Source organism: Perna viridis, chromosome 2 (genome assembly GCF_037379345.1).
Source record: "Perna viridis isolate PV_CMFRI_1.1 ecotype Kerala chromosome 2, ASM3737934v1, whole genome shotgun sequence".
NCBI classification, from domain to species: domain Eukaryota; kingdom Metazoa; phylum Mollusca; class Bivalvia; order Mytilida; family Mytilidae; genus Perna; species Perna viridis.
In genome coordinates this window covers 19,135,188-19,157,887 of record NC_142446.1, presented here as the reverse complement: position 1 = coordinate 19,157,887, position 22,700 = coordinate 19,135,188, and the positions used below count along the sequence as shown (strand labels likewise).

General features: G+C 33.5%; 1 protein-coding gene across 2 annotated transcripts; it reads left to right on the top strand.

The window, feature by feature from the left end:
• Positions 1-8,710: 8,710 nt before the first annotated feature.
• On the top strand, positions 8,711-22,220 carry LOC148623943 (uncharacterized). 2 transcript variants are annotated; one of them, XM_088566255.1, is made up of 21 exons: positions 8,711-8,795; positions 9,133-9,171; positions 10,406-10,507; positions 10,671-10,889; positions 11,219-11,344; positions 11,620-11,748; positions 12,899-13,027; positions 13,442-13,540; positions 13,709-13,837; positions 14,133-14,231; positions 14,465-14,593; positions 14,782-14,880; positions 16,309-16,434; positions 16,698-16,784; positions 17,011-17,136; positions 18,169-18,252; positions 18,670-18,795; positions 20,514-20,978; positions 21,205-21,333; positions 21,824-21,888; positions 22,147-22,220. In XM_088566255.1, exons 1-20 carry the CDS (start codon positions 8,750-8,752, stop codon positions 21,877-21,879), a joined length of 2,544 nt encoding a protein of 847 aa, XP_088422381.1. In that variant the 5' UTR covers positions 8,711-8,749; the 3' UTR covers positions 21,880-21,888; positions 22,147-22,220. The 2 variants fall into 2 exon arrangements, with proteins under 2 accessions (XP_088422381.1, XP_088422380.1); XM_088566254.1 differs by having other exon boundaries at positions 20,511-20,978.
• The last annotated feature ends 480 nt before the right edge of the window (positions 22,221-22,700 follow it).

Below are 22,700 nucleotides of genomic sequence, written 5' to 3'. Positions count from 1 at the left end.
TTCTCAGAAAAAGATGTGTGTGCTAGGATATTATTTTTTTGTCAATTGTACACATGAAAATGACAAATTTTCCAATAAAAAGGGGAGTGCCAATCCCATGCATCCCCTCTAGATCGGCCGCTGCTCTGAACGGATTATACTAAACGAGTTGATAAAAGCAAACCAGATTCCTTGTAAAAATTCTAACCCAAAAAGAAGAAAGAAGTTCAGATGCAATAAAAACTTCTAAGATTTTTTTACCTCCCAGAAAGACTTTAGTAGCCGTATGAATAGAATACAATGGTTTACAACATAATTGTTATGGAATATTAGTTCATAGGAAACATCATTGTCCAGGCCAGGGGCGGATCAAGAATATTAAAAAAAAACAGAGAGGCTCTGTTCAAGACGTTTGAAAACAGGGGATGCAATCTAGGGTTTGCTATAGTTTCTGTCTATAAGTTTTTATAAACTTACTTTTTTGCGGTGTAACTTGAATACACATGTACAGAGCAGTTGTAGTAAGTGGTTTCTGCATTGAATTGAGCGTTACTTCTGTTGTTATATTATGACATGGTAGTTGTTTTGAACATTTACAATATCATAGTTTCAATTTTCGGGCAGCTAATCATGTCTGTCTGCTTCACGCAAAGAATGAGTAAGTGAGCAACTTCATGGTTCACTCTAATTCTGATTTGTTATAATCTAAATACCAATAAGAATTAAACTGATTATGGGATCACAACTGTAAAAGCATATTCGCTACTCTAGGGTTATGGTCTTGCCCCCTCCCTTCACGCAATGGGAGGGGCAGGGGCAGGACCGTAACCCTTGCCTAACAAAGATGTTGTAAAATATAGGAATCGGAAATAAGCCATTCATAATTTGGAAACTTTTCATCGGTCTATATGATAGTAAAGGCCGATTTTATTTGAAATAATCCATTTACAAAAAATCTTTGTAATGTTCTCTTTTTCACCGTCATATACTAGATTACATTTCAGCAATGCCAGAGTTTCCCTCCTTCGTTTAAACCGGAATGACATCATTTATGTAAGAACAGATCGACGGGCGCTTAAGGAAAAACAGAGAAAAGGCGTTCAAATTAATATCCTACCCATGAACCTTTCTTTTGACTATTTTTGTATTTTTGGTGCTTTGTCTTGACTGTGAATATCCTGTTCTTCATTCCAACTTCCTGAAAACGAACATTGTTGAGCGCTCGATTATTGAATGACAGAAAAAATATGTCAAACTTTTATTTATCTGCTTAAAGAGCATTAAAGTATTGATAAAAAATAAGATACTTTGGATAATATTCATGTTTTCTGTTGTACCAACAGTTCGGAAACAGAACAGGTTGTTCGGAAAATAATTTCGTATTTTACAATTTTAGTATAATTTGTTGTTAAAATTTGTGAAAATTTGCAACTTCAAACACATTTTGTAAAGCTCATGGTTGCAGATCGAATCAAGAACGTTGTGTTTATTTTATTTGTTATTCTGTAAAGAATACCCAGATATACATTGTAATTTTATACGGTGTCTTGTTATCTCTAAATCATTGAAAATGCACTAAAATGCAACCATTTTAGGGGCAATTTTGTTCTGTGATTAAATTGTCAACTTTTGTCGGAAAAAGTTCTTTTTTTACATTTTTGAAATTCTATACATGTGACCTTTACATGTTACTTGTTTTCTAATACCTACAATAAATTATTTCACTTAAATTACTTATCAAACTGAACTGAGGTCCATTGACTTGTGATTTAGCCGTATTCCCTCTAGGCACATTTAACTCGAAAACTAAAGCACTTTTTGATATCTGTTCGCAGCACTAGTAACAGTAGGAAAAGGTAGATTTGCGTAGGTGGATCCAAGGCCCGGACCCCTTAATCTATTTGCCAGAAAATTAAAGATATAATAGCTTATTTTTTGTGTGAAAATACCACGCAAGAATGCAGGATTTCGCATCATTCTGGAAGCCTTGAGCAGCCGCAAAATTCACTGTCGAAAAAAAGTAATTCTAGTCACTCCCATATTACTTTTGTTTGAAATGATCCTACATATGGTATCCAAAGTTCATAGAAATTAATGGGAGACTTTCAGATTTTCACATATGATTATCTTTTAAGTACTCATGTACTGAATCAATTTATATCGATCGTTGGAATTTTACGCCGTATATAATCGTCAAATTGCAAAAATATGGGATAAAAGCAGGGATTAAAGGAAAGAGCAAGGATCGAATTCAAACGTACCTAAATACAAGCTTATTGTTGTAAAAGGCCCTGAAGCACCTACAGCTCTATCATTATAACACATGGCCAAATATAATTATTATTACGAAAAGTAGTTTCACCAGACCACAGTCTGACACCATTCCTGGAAAATGCATTATCGAAATTCCTATTCCTAAGAACCACTGCCCCTTTTTGTAAATATATGGATACCTCAGGCCCTGCATGAAATTTCTGAAGACAGATTTTCCAATTGGCGCTCAGCATTGATCTTGTTCATTTCTATAAGCGATGACTATTTATAATCTTGCATGGTTTTTATTTCTAGCTAAACATCAAATGGTTCCTTATGCGTTTTAAGAATATTGCATTTAGGCAATTTAAATATATCGCCACATTAAATATAATATAATATAATGAACTATCGGTTTATTCGGGTAAATGCATAGAAATAAACAGGAACTGGTGATGAACTATTTTTAATTGGATCGTTGTTAATAGAAACCAGATTAATCACCATATTAAGTTCGCAGTAAAAGTTTTTTTGTTTTGTTGTTGGCGTAAATAGCATAGAATTAATTATGATATATTATAGTACGTGGGATGAGATACCCCCGTGCAACCCCCAACTTATTAACCAAAATATGATTTTCAGATACCTTTATATCTCCCATTTACCAATCTTTTTGTCGCCAAAAATAAACTGAAGCATTTTTGTATTTTTGGGTGCTTTGTATACCTCGTTGAGGTAAAAATCTATTTTTTAAATTTTTTTTTATTCTACGAACTTCTTTCTACAAAACGAAGTAAACTGGCATATGTATACATTACCATGTAGCCAAATGTCTCAGTTTTACAATGGTACAAGAAAGTTGCGGTAACACTTACGGTTTTGGGGTAAAATGAAAAAAAAATGTGCCCTTACTCCGGTGAAAAGTCGCTTAAATTGACATATTTTCCACGTCAAAACCTCTTGATTATTAATGCTTTTGTTAAAAATGGCTTATTTAGTATCTTCTGTTTAGTATTATCATATATTATACTTCTGGGGGTTCTTTTGATGAATTTTGGCGATTTCCGTAGTCAGAATTCATCAAAAAATGCAAAAATGGGATTTTCGATATTTCGATCAAAAGTCACATAAATTCGACTCTACAAGTTTTACTCAACTAAAACGTCTCAAATTTGGTATCATTCGATAGATAAATTAATTTTCTATATAAAGAAACCACGAAAAACTAATTTTCAAGGAAAAATTTTCAAAAATATCAAAAATATTACCCCAACCCCCAAAAAACTGGTCTCAGTATCAAACAGAATTCTCATTCACAGCATACCGACACAGTAGAACTCATATTTTAGGCATTCATAATTAATATAATGATGTTCCCAACATCTTATCAATTTAGGCGCTTAGATTTTCCTTTTTGGGTAACAATTACTATAAAATCGTAAAAAGGGGAATTTTCAGAATTTCTTCTATATCACCCGTTATTGTCTTTTTTTTTCTGAATACCGTGGTTTAAACAAGCTTTTGTATGATACAATGCATTAGTATAGTATCTTAGCTTCAAAATGGGCCCAAGTAAAAAATATTTCAACTTTTTAAATTAAGTCAGATGAACAATTGCCACCCTTACCCATGAAAAAAGTACCTCAACATGAACCCCAATGTTATTTTTTGTTATATAAACGGTGTAAAATATACATGCTGAGTACTACTGTTTAATAATCGATGTATCCAACATACCTTCTCATTTTAGGCGCGTGTTTTTTTCAGTTTCAATATGACAATAATGATTTTTTCATAAAAAGAGGAATTTTCGGAAATTCATATTTTCTTCAATTTCAAATATAATTGGCATTTTTTTTCGATTACAGTACTTCAAATAGGCTTTTGTATATTCAAATACAATTAAATAGTGTCTTAGCTTTTCAATGATTTCAAGTAATGAATATTTGAACTTTTCAGTCCAACATTCACCAGAGTACATGTCTTATAAAGGGGTTAAACGGGATATAATATTCACTAATATACAACATTCACCAGGGTACATGTTTCATAATGGCAGTCTACGGGACCTAATTTACAACATTCAACAGGGTACAAGTTTCATAATGGCGGTCGAAGGGACCTAATATACAACATTCACCAGGGTACATGTCTTATAAAGGGGTTCAACAGAACATAATATACAACATTCACCATGGTACAAGTACTAAAAGGGGTTTAACGGGTCCCGTTAAACCCCTTTATAGGACCTGTACCCTGTTGAATGTTGTATGTTATGTTCTGTTGAACCCCTTTGTAAATTTAAGCCACAATCATTAAAATAAATCATGCCTTTAGATACATGTCCCTCTCAACTAACTACATTTCTCAGTTGAGAAGCTAAACCCCTTTATAGGACCTGTACCCTGGTGAATGTTGTATACTATGTTCTGTTGAACCCCTTTGTTAGACCTTTAACCTGGTGAATTTTGCATTTTAGGTCCATTAGATCGCCATTATGAAACCAGTACCCTGATTAATGTATATTACTAGGTATCGTTAAACCCTGGTGAATGTTGTATATTATCGTACACCTGACGAAAAAGGAGTGAGTACGTACCTTTGATGAAAAGATGAAATTTCAGAAGAACAGTTCTCGCAGGGGCAAAGAGGAGTCACCACGTACATTAAAGTACTGAAGAACTGGTCTCGCCGGGGCAAAAGGTATTATAAAAAAGGACTGACCACGTTCATGAAAGTGCTGAAGAACAGTTCTTACCGGGGAAAAAGTATTACGAAAAAAGGAGTGACCACGTACAAAAAAAAGAGCTGAAGAACAGTTCTCGCCAAGGAAGAAGTATTAAGGAACATAGGATATGAAACAAAATGTACAAAGACTATATATAGTTTGTACTTTTTTCAGCCGTTAATCTAATTGTCGTTTTAAAATGCATCAAATGTTTACGTTGACAAATTATTGATGAATAGATAATGTACATTTGCATCTAAGTTGGAAGCTATAAAGGGAATAGTAAACATCTTAAATTACATGTACATGTTTGTTTACTGTACAGATAAGCCTGACACTTGGAATGCCCACATGTAGGTACTAAATTAAACACGAGATAATTAGTAACTTATGAGTTATAATACTTGCACACCTGTTAGAAAAAATCAATCAAACAAACAAAAACTGAACTGCGTAATAAAGTCGCAAATTATTTTTTTATGAACTTTCTTAAAAGTGAGAAGAAAATAGAATTGAAAAGAATGTTTTATTCCAATTTTGGGGCCATTTACATAGCATATATAATTATGACATTTACATACAGTTTAATAATCATAAAATCATGACAGAGAAAAAGATATACTCCCATGGTACTAGTACATTTCAATTCAATATAACATATTATGAAATTTATTTGTTTCTTTAATTTAAATTCATCGTTTATTAAATATATTATTCTTCTTTCGATTTTACCAGTACGTTGGTGAAAGTCCGGTATGCTGGTGAACGTGTACCCTGGTGAACGTTTGATATAGGTGCTGTTGGATTCAATTATGAATAATTGGTATTTTAATGCTAATCGTCATAAGTAAGATGGACTTCTTTTGTGTATAATGTTAAACGCTTCAATTACCATAGATCTCACGCGTCTGATTTCTTCTAATGTTGCCATTTTAGATGTTTCTAGTAGTTGTTCATATCTACTTCGGTAGTCTTTTTTAAATTAATCTGAGTGCTCGCTCTAGGAATGTTTTTTCAGTTTTGTTTCTTTGATTTTGCTACAGAAGTGCTTAGTGGACAAAAGTTTAATAAATTTGTGATAAAATTTTCTCTTTTTATACACTTAACTCTTTATTCATAAAAGAAGCAGGTTTTGCACACAGTTTCCGAGTTTCATTGGTGCATGTTTTCAACCACATTAAATTGTTTTTCCAAATTGTTATACATGGAGAGTATATATGGAGAGAATGGATATGGTGAATATGTCAAAGAGACATCAACCTCACCGGATTGAAAAAATTCAGCTCAAGGCCACCCTTGGGCCTTCAATGAACGACGAGGAAACCCCATCACACCACACGATTGACTGCAACTGTCCCTAAAACCAGATAATACACAGGTGCCGAGGAAAATCGCCCCTATATACTCCAGCAACATAAAAGTAAACTGAAAGTGAAAACGAAACACTATACATACAGATTCCGAAAATTCCTGACTTTGGACAGGTGCAAAAAAAAAAAAAAAAAAAAAAAAAAAAAAAAAAAAAAAAAAAAAAAAAAAAAAAAAAATGCAGCGGGCTTTCAGTAGTTTGGCGGGAAGACAACCTATTTTAAATCTGGCGACTATTTAAAACCACTGTTCTTCATAATTCGTACAATAAGGAAACAACCCGTGTTATGCCGAAAAGTGCCTTGAAATCCTATGTACAGACCCTTTGAGCGAATCAATGTTAATTCAAAAAACTGCTACCGTTAAAGATTTGACAATATCATAACTATTTCCCTTACGAATTAGCCTATTTAATGGTTTAGTCAACTAATTGGGTGAGTATCGAGCTTTCCGTACTTTTTGAAGAATATTACCGTAAAACATGGATTGGGAGATACCCGCAAGTATTCGTTTCCAAGTATATCTATATTTGAGAATGAGTTCTTTGTATCGGTTGAACAATTTTGTGAAAAATTGTGATATCGGAAAGCTTAATGTAGCAATTTTTCTGTTGCATAAAGATTTCTTTCGTTAAAATCCGAAACATTGTTAAAAATACACGTACGAACAAATATCAAGCCAATTGTGATTTGTAAACACCATATGAAGGTGACAAGGAGACGTCATAATCTAAAAAAACAACTACTTAACAATAGGGAATGAATAATCAACCTTTTTATCGTAAATTACCATTATTGACAAGACAAGATTTAGCATGTGACAGAAAAAAAATCTAGAACATCAAGATATTGAATCCATAAGTATTGAAACAAATGTGAATAACAGAAAATATTTTGTCTCGACATTTTTATACATCAATTTTAAGCATAGGTCAATTAAAGGTCTATGTTTCTGGTAATGAAATTCCAAGTGAACGACAAAATAAATTAAACTGAATTGTGATATGTTGCAGCTTACAATGAACCAGGTTAATTTACACCAGTCAGACACGGACTAATTGATTTTCATGGGGGATAAAGGTTTTCATTCGATCCTGGTGGTTCTATACAATTAATACGATATATTTTTCCCCGCGCGGGTCCGGGTGTCAAAAGAATAGGCCCACAGCAGCGCTAAGCTTGTTGTAAAAGGCAACTAAATAATGCTCAGAACCCTCGCCGGGGGTTAGGGCGCTCTGCCCACAGAGCAACTGGGTTGTGTGCTACAGGTGGTGGAATGGGGTACCACTGGCATGTTACAAGCTTGGGACGTGAGGCCATAATACGGAAAATCTAACCGCAAACCATAGTGTTGCAACGTGTTTGGAAAGATGCCACGTTCCTCGCACGTTAAAGAACTCTTCTGTGTTACTTTACCGGAGTAGGAATCATTGGGCTCCGCCACAGAAGGCTAAATTGCCGGACCTTACCCACTTCTCCCTATTTCTAATGGCAATCAAAGTTTATTGACATATTGTGCTCGTGTCCCATCCCATTTTTCATTTCATCATTTCAAGTTCATTTTATCATCTATTTTATGTTCATCGCCTGGACATAGCAGTAATATTGCTACTCGGGCGTTAAACCCCAACAATAAATTAGTCAATCAATACGATATTTTTTACCGTAAGCAATATGTGGGGTCAGAATATCTATTTTCACTCAAGATGCAAATTACATTTTTTGGGACAAAATTGGGGCCAGAATTCGTTTTTATCGCAACCCCTCTTCCCCCAGAAAAAAACAAATGCTTCGTGCCGGATACTTAAATGAAAATTTAGACCTCGACTTAAGTTTACGTTTAACGATATAAAAATGATATACTTTTGTTTTCGCATAGGGCCTTAGTCGACCTTCACGTGCTCCGTATCTGCACCAAAAAATGCTCATAAAACTAAAAATTAAAGGAGTAAAAATAGTATGAGTCATATCCTCTCATAAAATTTACACAACACTTGATAGAGTTTTATACGTTTGTATGTTTATATATTTGTATGTTTTCTAAAAGAAAAGAATGCTGATGTCAGAAAAAAAATCACGTACGTAACATATCTAGGGTATCGACTGCTTAAATCTTTATTGGTACGAAATGTGTAATCCGATTGAGAAAATATATTTACCCTTGAATGGAGTCATTTTACATTATGAGTTGTATGTATTACAATATAACCTACATCTGTATACATTGGAAGACAAACTATCGCATAGTTTGAAGAGGAGGTATCATACCATTGATCGGGCATTGCTTCTCTGATCTACGTTGTGCTACTAAATACTCGGCTAGTTTTTTTTTCTAAGGCTTTGCAACATGTGTTCAAAAATATGCGTATATAAGAAAAGTTCGTTCAGGAGCGTCAGGTATCAGTCCCCTTTTTCCATCAACATGGCTAAAGGGATCTATGTGCTGGTGCTGGTCGCCTTTTCTGCAGGTTAGTTTATACCCATAGTTTTAAAGACAAAAAAAAAAAAAAAATCGATAGAGCGAACAGAAAGATAAAAAAATATATAAATAATAACAAAAACAAAAACAAAAATAAATAATGAAAAAACAAAACAAAACAAAAATCAAACACAAAAATGTAACAAAATAAAAAAAACCATAATAATAATAATAATAAAAACCCCAAATAATAATAATAATAGTTATATTCATTAAAACGAATAAAACAAAGTATTAATCGAAAACATTTTATAGAAATACATTACTTATAACTATGATATGCATTTCAAAAAGAAAAGCTAATGTGATCTTAAACATTATTTTAGCGGTGATCAGTGCATCCGAATTGGACTACCCAGATGAATGTAAGTTAGTAGCAATGAAAAAGTTTATTTTAATGGGAGATGACTTCATAAGTTTGAGTAACTTGTGTTCTATCCCATTTGTTGAGCAAATACAATTCTTATAAACAAAATTAATGTAACTGTTAAATAATCCAATAGAAAATATGCCTTTTCCACTTAATACTTTATTTCGTTTTTGATAAGAGAAAATTGATTTTAAAAATGGTCCAACAAGAAACGTCGTTTTTCTGACTTCTGGAATAAGTGTTGAGTAATTTGTGTGAGCCCTACTCAGTGTTTTCTCTAGTTAACAGCCGTAGTCTCATACACATTTTCCACCACTCTCTCTGGTTGTGCATTTTTTTGCAACAGAATAAATAATCATTCAACAATTGCTTGTTACAATATCACACAAAAATATCCAAACCCCTCAAGGTGTTTTTTTGTATATTGCATTGACCACACAGGAAAGTAGCCAGCTGTAGTATATACTAAAAAACCTTAATTTATCAAACGTTTTTCCTCTTTTCAAATTCTTTGTTTTTAAATAAGAAGTATGTTCATATTTTTTCGCTTCTGTTCAGATACCTAATACGATTTATGGAAAAAAAATTGAAATTGTAAAAAAAAATAATTAGCGTCAAAATACTCTTAATGAAAACAATTATACCCAAAATCTAAATGTTTCAAATTTATCTACACAATTCATATTACATTCTTTAATGTCCTATGGATAATATCTCAGAACGTTTTAAGAAACTGACATTTTTATTAACAGTGGAGGTAAGTCAATTCCGCTCCACAAAAATACACTGAGCATCTTTCATTTTTCTCCATTTACAAAGAAGATATTTTAATGGAATAATATATTGAATGAGCCTCCAGCGTAAGATTTTTTAATTTCTTTTCCTTAGAAAATGTTAACATGATTTTTCGTGATCCCGATTTTCCACATGAGATTGTAGATACTGATGTTAACTTTACTTTTAATTGAATTGCGTGATCTAAAATATTCATGCCATCATTTAGGTTAGGTTTTGTAGTGATTTATAGTTAGTGCTTAAATTTCTTTTACTACCGTTAATACCATTTTCTCGAGACTTGTGTCTTTCAGTCACGTATATGCATTTTGACTTAAGACGTATATAGCTTGAAGTAATGTAGAGAGCCTCTCTTCCTTGTTCCATAAATACTTTAAAATCTGCTTTGAATTTCATGAAAACATTGTCTGTGTTATTTGAGATTTTTGTTGTAGATGAACCTGGATCATTACCAGTACTCCACAAAGTTGTAGCTAAACCTAAATATCACCTTGGATTTAAAATTCATCACCGTGCATTCTCTTACAAAGGAATTGGTAAGGACATTTAATAGATAAAAATTCACGTAAATATATCCATTTTTTGTATTATTAACATTTTGATTGTCCACTTTTTCTGAATTGAAATAGAACACGTTTCGAGGAAGAGTTTAATAAGCACGTAGCAATGAAGAAACTAAAATTTTACCTGTTCAAACAGGTTACAAGCTGGGATGTGGGAAAACAAGATTCCTCAGACTGTGGAGACGTTATTATGGACGATACGGCAGTAAACGGCGATGTTTCTCCAAACTCAGGAAACTCCATATAATACGCAGGCGAATTGCCCATAGTAAACACACCAGAATTAGTTACCTAACCTATTACAAGAAATGGCATGGCCTTAAACTAATCCACGGATTTTTATACAAAGGAATAGGTATGCAAAACATTATTATTATATCAAATGTATATTGAGACCACTACAACCTCGTTTTAATTGAAAACATCACTAATCGAATCAATAAAGTATACTAAAACTTAATTATGTCTACATGCAGTGAGGCAGTATGTGGTTTTCTAAGGAGAAAATCAATCAATTTTTTTTTGAGTATGAAGAACAAAATAAAAAAATATACAATTAAGATAATAATAATTAATATCGTAATTGTCGAAAAATATTGCAATATATACACATCTTTCCTTCTCGAACACAATAAAAAGAAACTTTTTACTGAAATAATCATTAGTATTGTTGATCTGTTGCAGCCTACCAACTGACATGTGGACTTCAGAACTTCTACAGGCTATGGGGTGTATGTTATAATAGTTGTCACAATACGGGACGTTGTGTGAGGAGGTTGCTTCATAAACGATTGTTTGTGGTTAACAAAGGTAAAAGTAAAAATAGAATAAAAGTAAACACGTCTTTATTTTTGAAAATTAATTGTATCCAAATACAAAGTTAACTTACTAAAAGACGTTTTTATCTTCAATATGAGATCTAATCAATTTTGTGTTAGATAAACTGAGAAATCTTGCAGGTAAATTTGCAACATATATTTACATGTATATAAAATAAATCTTTATTAAAACTATTTATTACGATCAATTCCAAACGGAATAAGTTTTTTGATTAACTGTAGTATTTATTTTTATTTATTTTGAAGGATTTCTTGGTGGTCATGTGACAACAATACGAGGTGGTCTTGGATTCAGCAGAATTACCTATAATGACTACTTGAGAAAATATCATGGTTTCAAACTCCGACGTCGCAGATTTATTTATCAAGGAAAATGTACGACGAAGACATATATTGCAGTATAACATAATAGCTGTAGTAATTTGATTTTCTATGTATATATCTTTAATTCAAATTATCGATGTCAACAATAATGTATCACGAGAATAGGTATGGTGTATATGTCAAAGAGACAACAACACCAGCGGGATGAAAATGTCAGCCCAAGGCCACCCATTGGTCTTAACAGTTTTTAAAGAGATTTCGTTTTTTAACACAATTGATAGTTTGTAATTATTGATGTGTTTTTTTCTTTGCATGCATGGTCACTTAAATATGATAGAATATGGAACAATGTATTGATTGAAAGAGTAATCAAGGGAACCAAGATTCTAGCGGAAATCAAAAGAATGTAATCTAGGCTCAAAGACCAGAAATGGAAAACAGTCAAACACAACAAAGAACATAAAGTAACTAAAATAATACATATAAAGTAACAAAAGTAAATGAGCAACTCGGACTCCACTAATAAGGGTCCTCTAGAAACACCGAGTTGCTTATAATAAGTCAAGTCTAGGGTTAGACGAAAGAGGAAAGGAAAACTATGACACGTTGAAAAAATCAGTTTTCATGGCTGTTTTCAGATGGATACACTGTAACGATCCACGAGTTCATGATGACGACCATAAAACTTCTGTAGTGATGACTTCAATCTTGTAGCAACATAACCCTGTTTCAGAAACCTAATTGAAATCTAGCGCGATACAAAAAGTCTGCGTAGTTACGGCAAGCTCTGGCATAACGTATGAGTTGTGATATGATAACTCCATACGCAGGTGCTGAAGCGATGTTGCCACAGATGGAAGGAAAGTTGACAATTCTGAATGAAAAGTCATCACAGTTGTCGTTAAGTTTGGTCAATAGTTTTTCTTTACCATCGATCTCTGAGTATAAGTCAAGATATGAGGCTAACTTCACAGTGTCTGTAGTATCCTTTATCTCAAGTTCTTTGGGGGCAGATGTGATGTATTAAGTCCCTGAAGCTAGGACTGTTTAACGATAAGGCATTGAAACATTTTAAGTATATAAAAGAGTTTCTTGAAACAAGGAAACAATGTACACATTTTAGAATAAAATGAAGTAGATACTAAATGCAATATCATAGAATTGGTGCAGAGTTTAATGCTTGTTTTTTTACATTTTACAGCATACATTCTTAGATGTCGACGCCGAAAATTCTACGGTCTTTGGAGGCACTACTACCGACGGTACCATGCAGTAGGTGCAGTCTTTGGTCGTCTGTTTAGGAAGAAACTGTTCGTCATTTATCGTGGAGGTAAGAATAAAGATTTCCAGTTCTGTAACCATTACAATTAGGCACCTTAATCGTCATATAAAAGAACATTAATGCCCAACTTGTTATTTTTTTCATCAATGAAAAGGACCAACTTTTTTTTATTTATTCTTCTTAAACAGTACTGCTGTAGCATTTACCTGTTCTAAATTATCTCTTTCAATGCATGGCGGAAGTGAACATCGTTTTGCTGTTCCAAAATGAGAAAACAAAAAAAACAAAAAACAAAAACAAAACAAAACAAAAAAACAAAAACAAAACAAAACAAAACAAAACAAAACAAAAACAAAAACAAAAAACAAAAGTAAAATAAAACAAAACAAAACAAAACAAACAAAAACAAAAAAAAACTTGACTTGTATATCAGCATGACTTGATAAAAATGTTTTATTTTAGGACGTGGACGTGTAACCAGGAGAATTAGTTATAAAGTGTATCTCCACAGATATCATGGAATAAAATTGCGACATCGTAGATTTATTTACCGAGGAAAAGGTAAATTAGATCACTTAGTAAGATTTAATGACGATATTTACAAAATTGGTGATTTCATAAGACCAAACCTTACAGCGTGTATCTCTAAATTATTTCATAGTTTGACTTATAAGTTATAATATATCGAAGAAAACAAGTTTGTTGTTAAAACTTTCTATCCCCTTACAGCATACAAACTGAGATGTCGACGACGAAAATTCTACAGTCTTTGGAGGCACTACTACCGACGATACCATGCAGTAGGTGCAGTCTTTGGTCGTCTGTATAGAAAGAAACTATTTGTCATTTATCGTGGAGGTGTGAATTATATATAAGATACAAGACTATTAACTTTTTTTGTCAGTAGCTCGACTTAACTGTCTTGAAATAGCAATCAATCTTTATTACTATAGTGTGAGTTTAAGCAAATACTGTCCACATATTTGACATATTATAAATACGATCTATGTCTGTGTCACAATAATTAAATTGTTTAACGCAATTTTAGTTATACTAGTAATAGTATATAACAAATTAACATTATTGTTTAAAAAATGTCTCTGATAAATTCATTAAATTTTGCAATGATTTTCACAAATTGTATCTTTTGTAGGAAGAGGACGTCTAATCAGTAGAGTTAGCTACAAAGTTTACCTCAGCAGGTACCACGGATTCAAACTGCGACACCGTAGATTTTATTACAGAGGAAAAGGTATCCCATAATTATAGTCTCATAAATTTTTGAACATTTATTTTATACTAACTGACAGTTCTTTTCCCCAATGAAATAACAGTAGCCACTGTTTATACCTAGTAAATTGAAAAATCTTTATTTACTACCTCCTACTACACAAATAGTGAACAAAATAAATCAATCGTATGTGATCATCTACTGATCTGAAAGGTTTACATGTATTTCAACAAAGCTTTTATTCTTTCCTGTAGCATATTTGTTGAAATGTCGACGCCGAAAATTCTACAGTTTGTGGAGGCACTACTACCGACGTTATCATGCAGTAGGCCCAGTCTTTGGCCGACTTTATGGAAAGAAATTATTCGTCATTTATCATGGAGGTAAATATTTTATTGCTTCAAATACCAAATATGTACTGTAACCCAAGGGTATGTTTGTAGCACATTGTTGCAGCCTTAGACAGACAGTGTTGTATTTCATAAAACGTTAACTACTTCATTTCCACAGTTTTATAAAGGTACACGATTTATATCAAATTCTTGTTAAATGTTTCCTTTTATCTCCATAGGTGTTATGCATGTCCACAAAAGAATGAACTACATGGACTACTTCAGAAAATTTCATGGAATAAAATTAAGGAGCCACAACTTCATCTACCGGGGTACAGGTATGGTATGCTTAAATAAGATCTCTTCTATAAACCTACAAGAAATTAAACAAGAAGCTCCCAGGAGCCTGATTCGCCCACCTGGTTGAATTTTGCCTTTCAAAGGCAATACATTTAACAAGAAGTTGTCCAACAATTTTGATCAAGAAGTCTTCGGTAGGGTTTATCATAAGGATCATCTCAACAATTGAAAGTTTCTTTTAATCTATCATAGTTTTCAAGATATTGACTGAAAACTGTTAAAAAAAGTCATTTTTTCCCTTTCAAGGGCAATAACTCATACAAGGAGTCATATGACAACTTTCATTCCTGAAGACTTTTGTAGTCCTAAAAATAAGGATCATTTCAGCTATTGAAAGAATTTGCCTAAACATAAGGGTTTTGGAGATATATGCGAAAAACTACTGTCTGTCCCCTATGTTCTATTTTTAGTAATGGTGGCCATGTTGTCTGACGGATCAAAAATCCTCACATCAGTTCTATGCAGGATACCCCAAGGAACATTCATACCAAGTTTGGTTTCAATTGGTTAAGTAGTATCAAAGGAGAAGATTTTTTAAAAGAAATTACATAAAAAATAGCAAAAATCGTTGAAATAGGGCAATAACTCCAACATGGCTTAACGGATTAAAACCAAAATTTGATAAGAAATAGATCTCATCATGCTAAATACTGAAGTCTTGTCAGAATATAGCTAAACCTAACGGTCTTCGAGATATATGCAAAAATCTGCTTTCTGACCCCTATGTTCTATTTTTAGTAACGGCGGCCATGTTTTTCGACGGATCAAACATCCCCACATCAGTTCTATGTAGGATACCCCAAGGAACATTCATTTTAAGTTTGATTTCAATTGGTTAAGTAGTGTCAGAGGAGGAAATTTTTGAAAACATTAACAATAGCAAAAATCGTTGGAAAAGGCCAATAACTCCAACATGGCTTAACGGATTAAAACCAACATTTGACCAGAGATAGATCTCATCATGCTAAACACTTTTACCCTGTCAGAATTTAGCTAAATCTAATGCTTTTGGAAATATATGTGTCTATATAACTACTGTCTGACCCCTATGTTCTATTTTTAAAAACGGCGGCCATGTTTTTCGACGAATCAAACATCCCCACATCAGTTCTATGCAGGATACCCCAAGGAACATTTATAGGAAGTTTGGTTCTAACCAGTCCAGTACTTTCAGAGGAGAAGAGTTTATATATTTTTTTTGAGTTTGTATAATTGTTAACGACGACGACGGACGCCAAGTGATGGCAATAGCTCACATGGCCTTTTGGCCAGGTGAGTTAAAAAGATGTGAATGACAATATGTATGCTCCATCCTATATATTTGAAAAAAAACCAAGTCGCTAGTTATTTTTTTATTTTTTTATTTTTTTGAAGCATGAAAATAACAATATATCTTACATTGACAGCCTACAGGCTAAAGGTTGGAAGACACAAGTTCTATAAAATGTGGAGATACTATTACCGAAAGTTTCACAACATTGGACATTGCTTCCGTAGACTTTATAAACGACGTGTTCTGGTAGTTCGCAGAGGTAAAATCCTTTTGTTTGATTTTATTAACTTACTAAACGAATCGACAATTAATTGATATTTCACAAATTGGGTAAAATGGTTATGCAACACGTAATAATTCTGCCAATTAGCGCTGTCATGGTAACTTGATGATGATACCATGTGTGTGCAACAAAGTTCAATGAAAGCTATCTTACAAAACGTCTGCTCCCTTTTTCAACACATGATCGTACATTAATTGTACTGAGAAGTAAACTATTTTGTTTATCATTCTTTTCAACAGGAAGAAGCAAGACAAACTATGTCTCCTACTACAAATCGCACCATGGATTTAGAATTAAAGGAAATCGTCTATTCTTCAACGGCAATGGTAATACTTTATTACTAAAGAACTATCCGATATCAATTGGAGGACAAGACTCAAATAGAAACAAGAAGTGTATTTTTGTTTCTTCAAGCTGTTCTATGAATTCTCCAGCAAGATAAATAGTCAAATGAAGTATATAATTAGATTTAGCATTGATACAAGCAAGTATGTTTTTGAATTTAAAACACGAATTATCAATTTTTTTACAGCATATATCTATGATTTGTAGCTTACGTTCTTAAAATAAGGAGAAATAAATTCTACCGAATATGGTACCGATATTACAAGAGATATCACAGCGTCAGGAAGATTTTCAAAGTATTGTATGGGAGACGGTTATTGGTTCGTTTTGGCGGTAGGTAGTAATATTTCTACACTCAGAATTAGTATGTTCACAAATATCGTGCGTGTATTTACTTATAGTAAAGAATGAAAAGTAGTCAAAGAGTAATCAAGGGAACGAAGGTTATAGCGGTAATCAAAGAGTAATCAAGGGAACCAAACCAAGGTTATAGCGGTAATCAAAAGAATGTAATCCAGGGACAAAGACCAGACATGGAAAACAGACATACACAACAAAGAACATACAGTAACTAAAATCATACATACAAAGTAATAAAGGCAAATGAGCAACTCGGACTCCACTAAAAACTTGGAGCATGGACCAGGTGCACCGGTAGGGTAAGCGTCCTCTGTTTTTCCAGAAACACCCGCCGAATTGCTCATAAAAAGTCCGGGGTAGACAAACGAGGAAAGGAAAACATGACCCGTTGAATAAATCAGTTTTCATGGTCCAAATGGATACACCATAACGATCCACGAGTTCATGATGACTACTATAAAATTTCTGTAGTGATGACTTCAATTTTGTAGCAAAATAACCCTGTCCCAGAAGCCTATTTGTTAGAGTTCTAGCGAGATATAAAAAGTCTGCGTAAAGTATGTGGTCATGTCGTATTTACAAATTAAATGCTTATAAACGGAACTGAAGATTTTATCCTGTCTCTTTATAATTGTTTAATGGTAAACCGCTTCTCGTAAGAATATCTGCGCTTTTTACAATTTAAAATCGCAGTGGATGTTTCAGTACAATTTATGTCTTTAGATTAGCAGAGTCTACCTCCTTTCACTGTAAACGTTTTCCATTTACAGGAATTTGACTAGAAACTCCAAAATGGGTTCACCGATTTACTGGCTTTGTCTTACTGAATAATTTTGTCCTGCTTAAAAAAAACAAAAAAACAAGACAAAATATAAAAATCCCAAACAAACAAAAACAAAAACAAACAAACAACACAAAACAAAACAAAACAAAAAAAAAACAATGTAATGTATAAACTAAAATTATTTTTACAATGTAATTGTTTTTACAATTGATTTTGAAAAGGTACAAAAGTCAACTATATGTCCTACTACAATAGTCATAATGGCTGGAGATTCGAGGGCAAAAAATTCATTTACAACGGCAATGGTATGTTTGATTATTTCGCTAGGAATCAGTTATGCATTTAAAAGATGTATTGAAAAGTAAACCTGTTACTTCATAAGATTGGTTTAGGTTAAGAACAGAAATTAAAGGGAGATAAAAACCGTTGTAAGAATGTTTATTTTGAAAAAAGTGAGTGAAAGAAACACGAACCCCCCCCCCGCCCCCCCCAAAAAAAACAAAACAAAACAAAACAAAACAAAACAAAACAAAACAAAACAAAAACAAAAAACAAAAATAAAAGAAAACAAAAAATATCTAGACATTTTGGATGTTTCAATGTAGCACGGAGGATGCTACTGAAATAAATGTTGTGTGGGAAAGGGAATGTCATAATAAATTGAAATAAGGAAAGAAGAATCAAAGTATTAATACAATGTATACAATGTATAACAATTACAGCATACCTTTTGAAAACAACTCGCCAAAGGTTCTATCGATTATGGTATCGATACTACAGAAAATACCACGACATAGATGAAATATTTGACCGGTTGAACGACATGCATATATTCGTACCTTTTAATGGTAAGCTGTATTAAATAAAAACCGGGCATAACGGAAAGGCACCAAGTGTACAGGCGTTTAACCTTAATACAAAATAGTAGATAATTTCAGAGATCATCAAAAGGCCTTCATCAGTGTAAACGGACTTTCAAATAGGCTCTGAAAAGCACCGACAACAGAAGTAATGAACTCCACGATACAAAACGGTGATAATTCCTCAAAATCAAACTAAAGAGTGATATAACGGCACAAAGACATATTAATGATCGTCTTCTGCTTGTGCGTATTGTGGACAGGTAAATGAAATCACCATATCGACAGGTCCGGGTGTCAAAAGAATAGGCGCTAAGCATGTCGTAAAAGGCGTCTAAAAAGTGCTCAGAACCCTTGCCGGGGGCTAGGTCGCTCTGCCCACAGAGTAACTGGGTTGTGCGCCCCAGGTGGTGGAATGGGGTACCCCTGGCGTGTTACATGCTGGGGTTGTCGGGCTATAATACAGAAAGCCTGACAGCAAACCAGAGTGGGTGCAACGCGTTGGGAAAGATGTCACGTTCCTCGCACGTTAAAGAACCCTGCTGTGGTATTTGATTGGAGGAGTAGGAACCTTTCCGCTCCGCCACAGGAGATTAATTTGCCCGACTCTATCCCTCCCTCCCTATTTCTAGTGGCAATCAAAATTTGTCGACCCCATTGTCCTTGTGTCCCATCCCATATTTCATCGCATCATTTCATGTTCATCGCCTAAATATAGCTGAAATATTGCTGATCGGTCGTTAAACCCCAACAATAGGTTTCAAATAGGCTCTGAAAAGCACCGACGACAGAAGTAATGAAATCCACAATACAAAACGGTAATAATTCCTCAAAATCAAACTAAAGAGTGATATAACGGCACAAAGACATATTAATGATCGTCTTCTGCTTGTGCGTATTGTGGACAGGTAAATGAAATCACCATATCGACAGGTCCGGGTGTCAAAAGAATAGGCGCTAAGCATGTCGTAAAAGGCGTCTAAAAAGTGCTCAGAACCCTTGCCGGGGGCTAGGTCGCTCTGCCCACAGAGTAACTGGGTTGTGCGCCCCAGGTGGTGGAATGGGGTACCCCTGGCGTGTTACATGCTGGGGTTGTCGGGCTATAATACAGAAAACCTGACAGCAAACCAGAGTGGGTGCAACGTGTTGGGAAAGATGTCACGTTCCTCGCACGTTAAAGAACCCTGCTGTGGTATTTGATTGGAGGAGTAGGAACCTTTCCGCTCCGCCACAGGAGATTAATTTGCCCGACTCTATCCCTCCCTCCCTATTTCTAGTGGCAATCAAAATTTGTCGACCCCATTGTCCTTGTGTCCCATCCCATATTTCATCGCATCATTTCATGTTCATCGCCTAAATATAGCTGAAATATTGCTGATCGGTCGTTAAACCCCAACAATCAATCAATCAATCAATCAATCAATCAATCAATCCATATCGAAAATATGATACATGCACCTCGGAACATATCAAAAGTACAAGTATTAAAAGTAATCCGTCACTACAATTCCAGTGGACTACATTGGAGAAGTACTGTATATTGTCAATGATATATAGTTTGTTGCTTCAATTTTTTTCCAAATTGTCGTTGTTAAATATTAATGTAACAAAATATCTCTAAAATTTTAACATTCTACATCTTTACTTTTACATTTACTGTATACGTTTTTATCGCTCTTTGTAATACATAACATCTGTCTTAGCAGGACCTAATTTTGGCGAACTTGACGATTACCTGGAGAAACACAAGATAGTTGCTGACCATCACACAAGACGTATTCACATAGCAGCAAACAAACACGTGAGGAGGATAAACAGCGTGTCTAATCGTCATGTAAGAAAAATTAATCAACAAGCCAATCATCACGTTAGACGAATGAAGGGAGAGGCAAACCATCATATCAACAGAATAAAACAACTTGTCAATCATCATATCAGAAAACTAGAACAGAAGAGAAAACAACATCTTAATGCTGTAGAAAAACAACACCACAGGCACATGCAACAAAGAGAAGTTCAACACAAGCGACACATTTCTAATAAGCAATCTGTAAATACACGACATGAGAAGTTTCTCGCCAGAGCTGCAGCACACTTTAGCGGCGTAGACTATCTTAACAAGTACCATGGATTTAAAATTGTTAATAACAAATTCATCTATGATGGAAAAGGTGGGTTTACTAGTTTAATTTTGTTATTAATAAACTCTTCTTAGTCTTTTCATTAAAAAAAATATTTACTTCAACCACTAAACACTTGTTTATACCCACTTTCTGTATTTGAGTGATAATAATGCATAATATAAAAGCATGAACTTGTTACAACTATGCTTCTTTTCATTGTGTTTGTTGAGATATATCAAGTGTGTATTGAGGTATATTATTATCTGTTTTCCAGCATTTGAATTAAAATGTAGTCAACAGAGGTGGACCACTAAATGGTGCGAGTGTTATGAGAAAGAACATAGCGTCGACACCTGTTTAGATAGTCTTTACAATCAAGGACTTGTTGTTACAGGCGATGGATGTATGTAATCTTGCATTAATTTGTAAATAATTATATTTCATGTGCATTTAATTACCTACACCAATCTCATTGGATAATCGGCTTTATACGTGATGTTTCATAAGTTGATAAAACATGTCTTAGAGATGTTTATATTGGCCACGACCACAATTAAGTGGACTACTTTCATTAATTACTGTTTTATATGTACATCTAAAAAAAAGAAAATATAAGAGAGACACATAAAATGTAATTATAAAAATTTAATTTAAGTCAAGTTATTTTTATAATTAAATGAACATCTTTGAGTGTATTTTAAAGATATCGTATGAAGTATATACGTATTGCCCTATGTGCTAATCAAAATTTCTTCTGAAGCAACTGGAAGTAAATATAAAAATAAAGTATCAGTTTTAATTTTACAATAACGTAGTTTGAAGTGATGAATATTGTCTTTATGAATTTAATATTTTGTTTTAAAATGCACATCTTATTAATGATGTAATTGCAGTTAACGGGGAAGAAATTGGTCCTGAAGGTGAAACTGAGGTGGTAGAGGAAAAATAAAACTTGTTTGTAAGTCAGAAAACTTGAAGACAAAAACGGAGAACACAACACCTAATTTGCTTAAGCTAAAAGAATTTTATCTATGAAGGATGTGGTTATCCATTTAATACGGGAACAAGAAGGATTAATACGGAAGTGTTACAGACCAGTTATTCCAGCGATCAATTACATATAATCAATCAACAGAAACATTAAAAGCTTATATTAAAAAGATAATTATTGAAAATCAACCTCATCTTTGGCCAGTTTATTTTTTTTATTTTTCAGGCTGATACTGATTACGAACGCAGACCAAAAACTACAGACATATTTTTATTATAATTAAAAAGAATGCAGTCTTATTTCCTGTTTCTTTTTCTTTAAAGAACCGCACAACTAGTAACGCTAATGAAATATACAAAATTAAAAGCGAGATTTCTTTAATATATCGGGAAAAAAATTCCGAATTGGGAAATTCAAATACGTCAGAATGCAAAAATATGACATAAACGATTACTTATAAAACAGAGACGTTCTATATACAAAATGTAAGATGTAAAAAAAAAATACACATAAAAACTGAAGATATTAGCAATGTAAACTCCCACAAAAAAACCAAAACGGTGACATCAGGTGTTTCGACCTGCTCAGCCACTGCATCCGCCATATCAAATCAATGTATAATCCGGCAATAGTCTAGCAGCTATGATGCAGCTCCGTGACACGTGTAAACGCCATATTCACACTAGGACGAATTCATTTCAACTAATTATCATTATCATGATGTGACAGTAATAACTAAAATTGTGGGAAAATATTCGAAATTGACAAAATTAGATTAA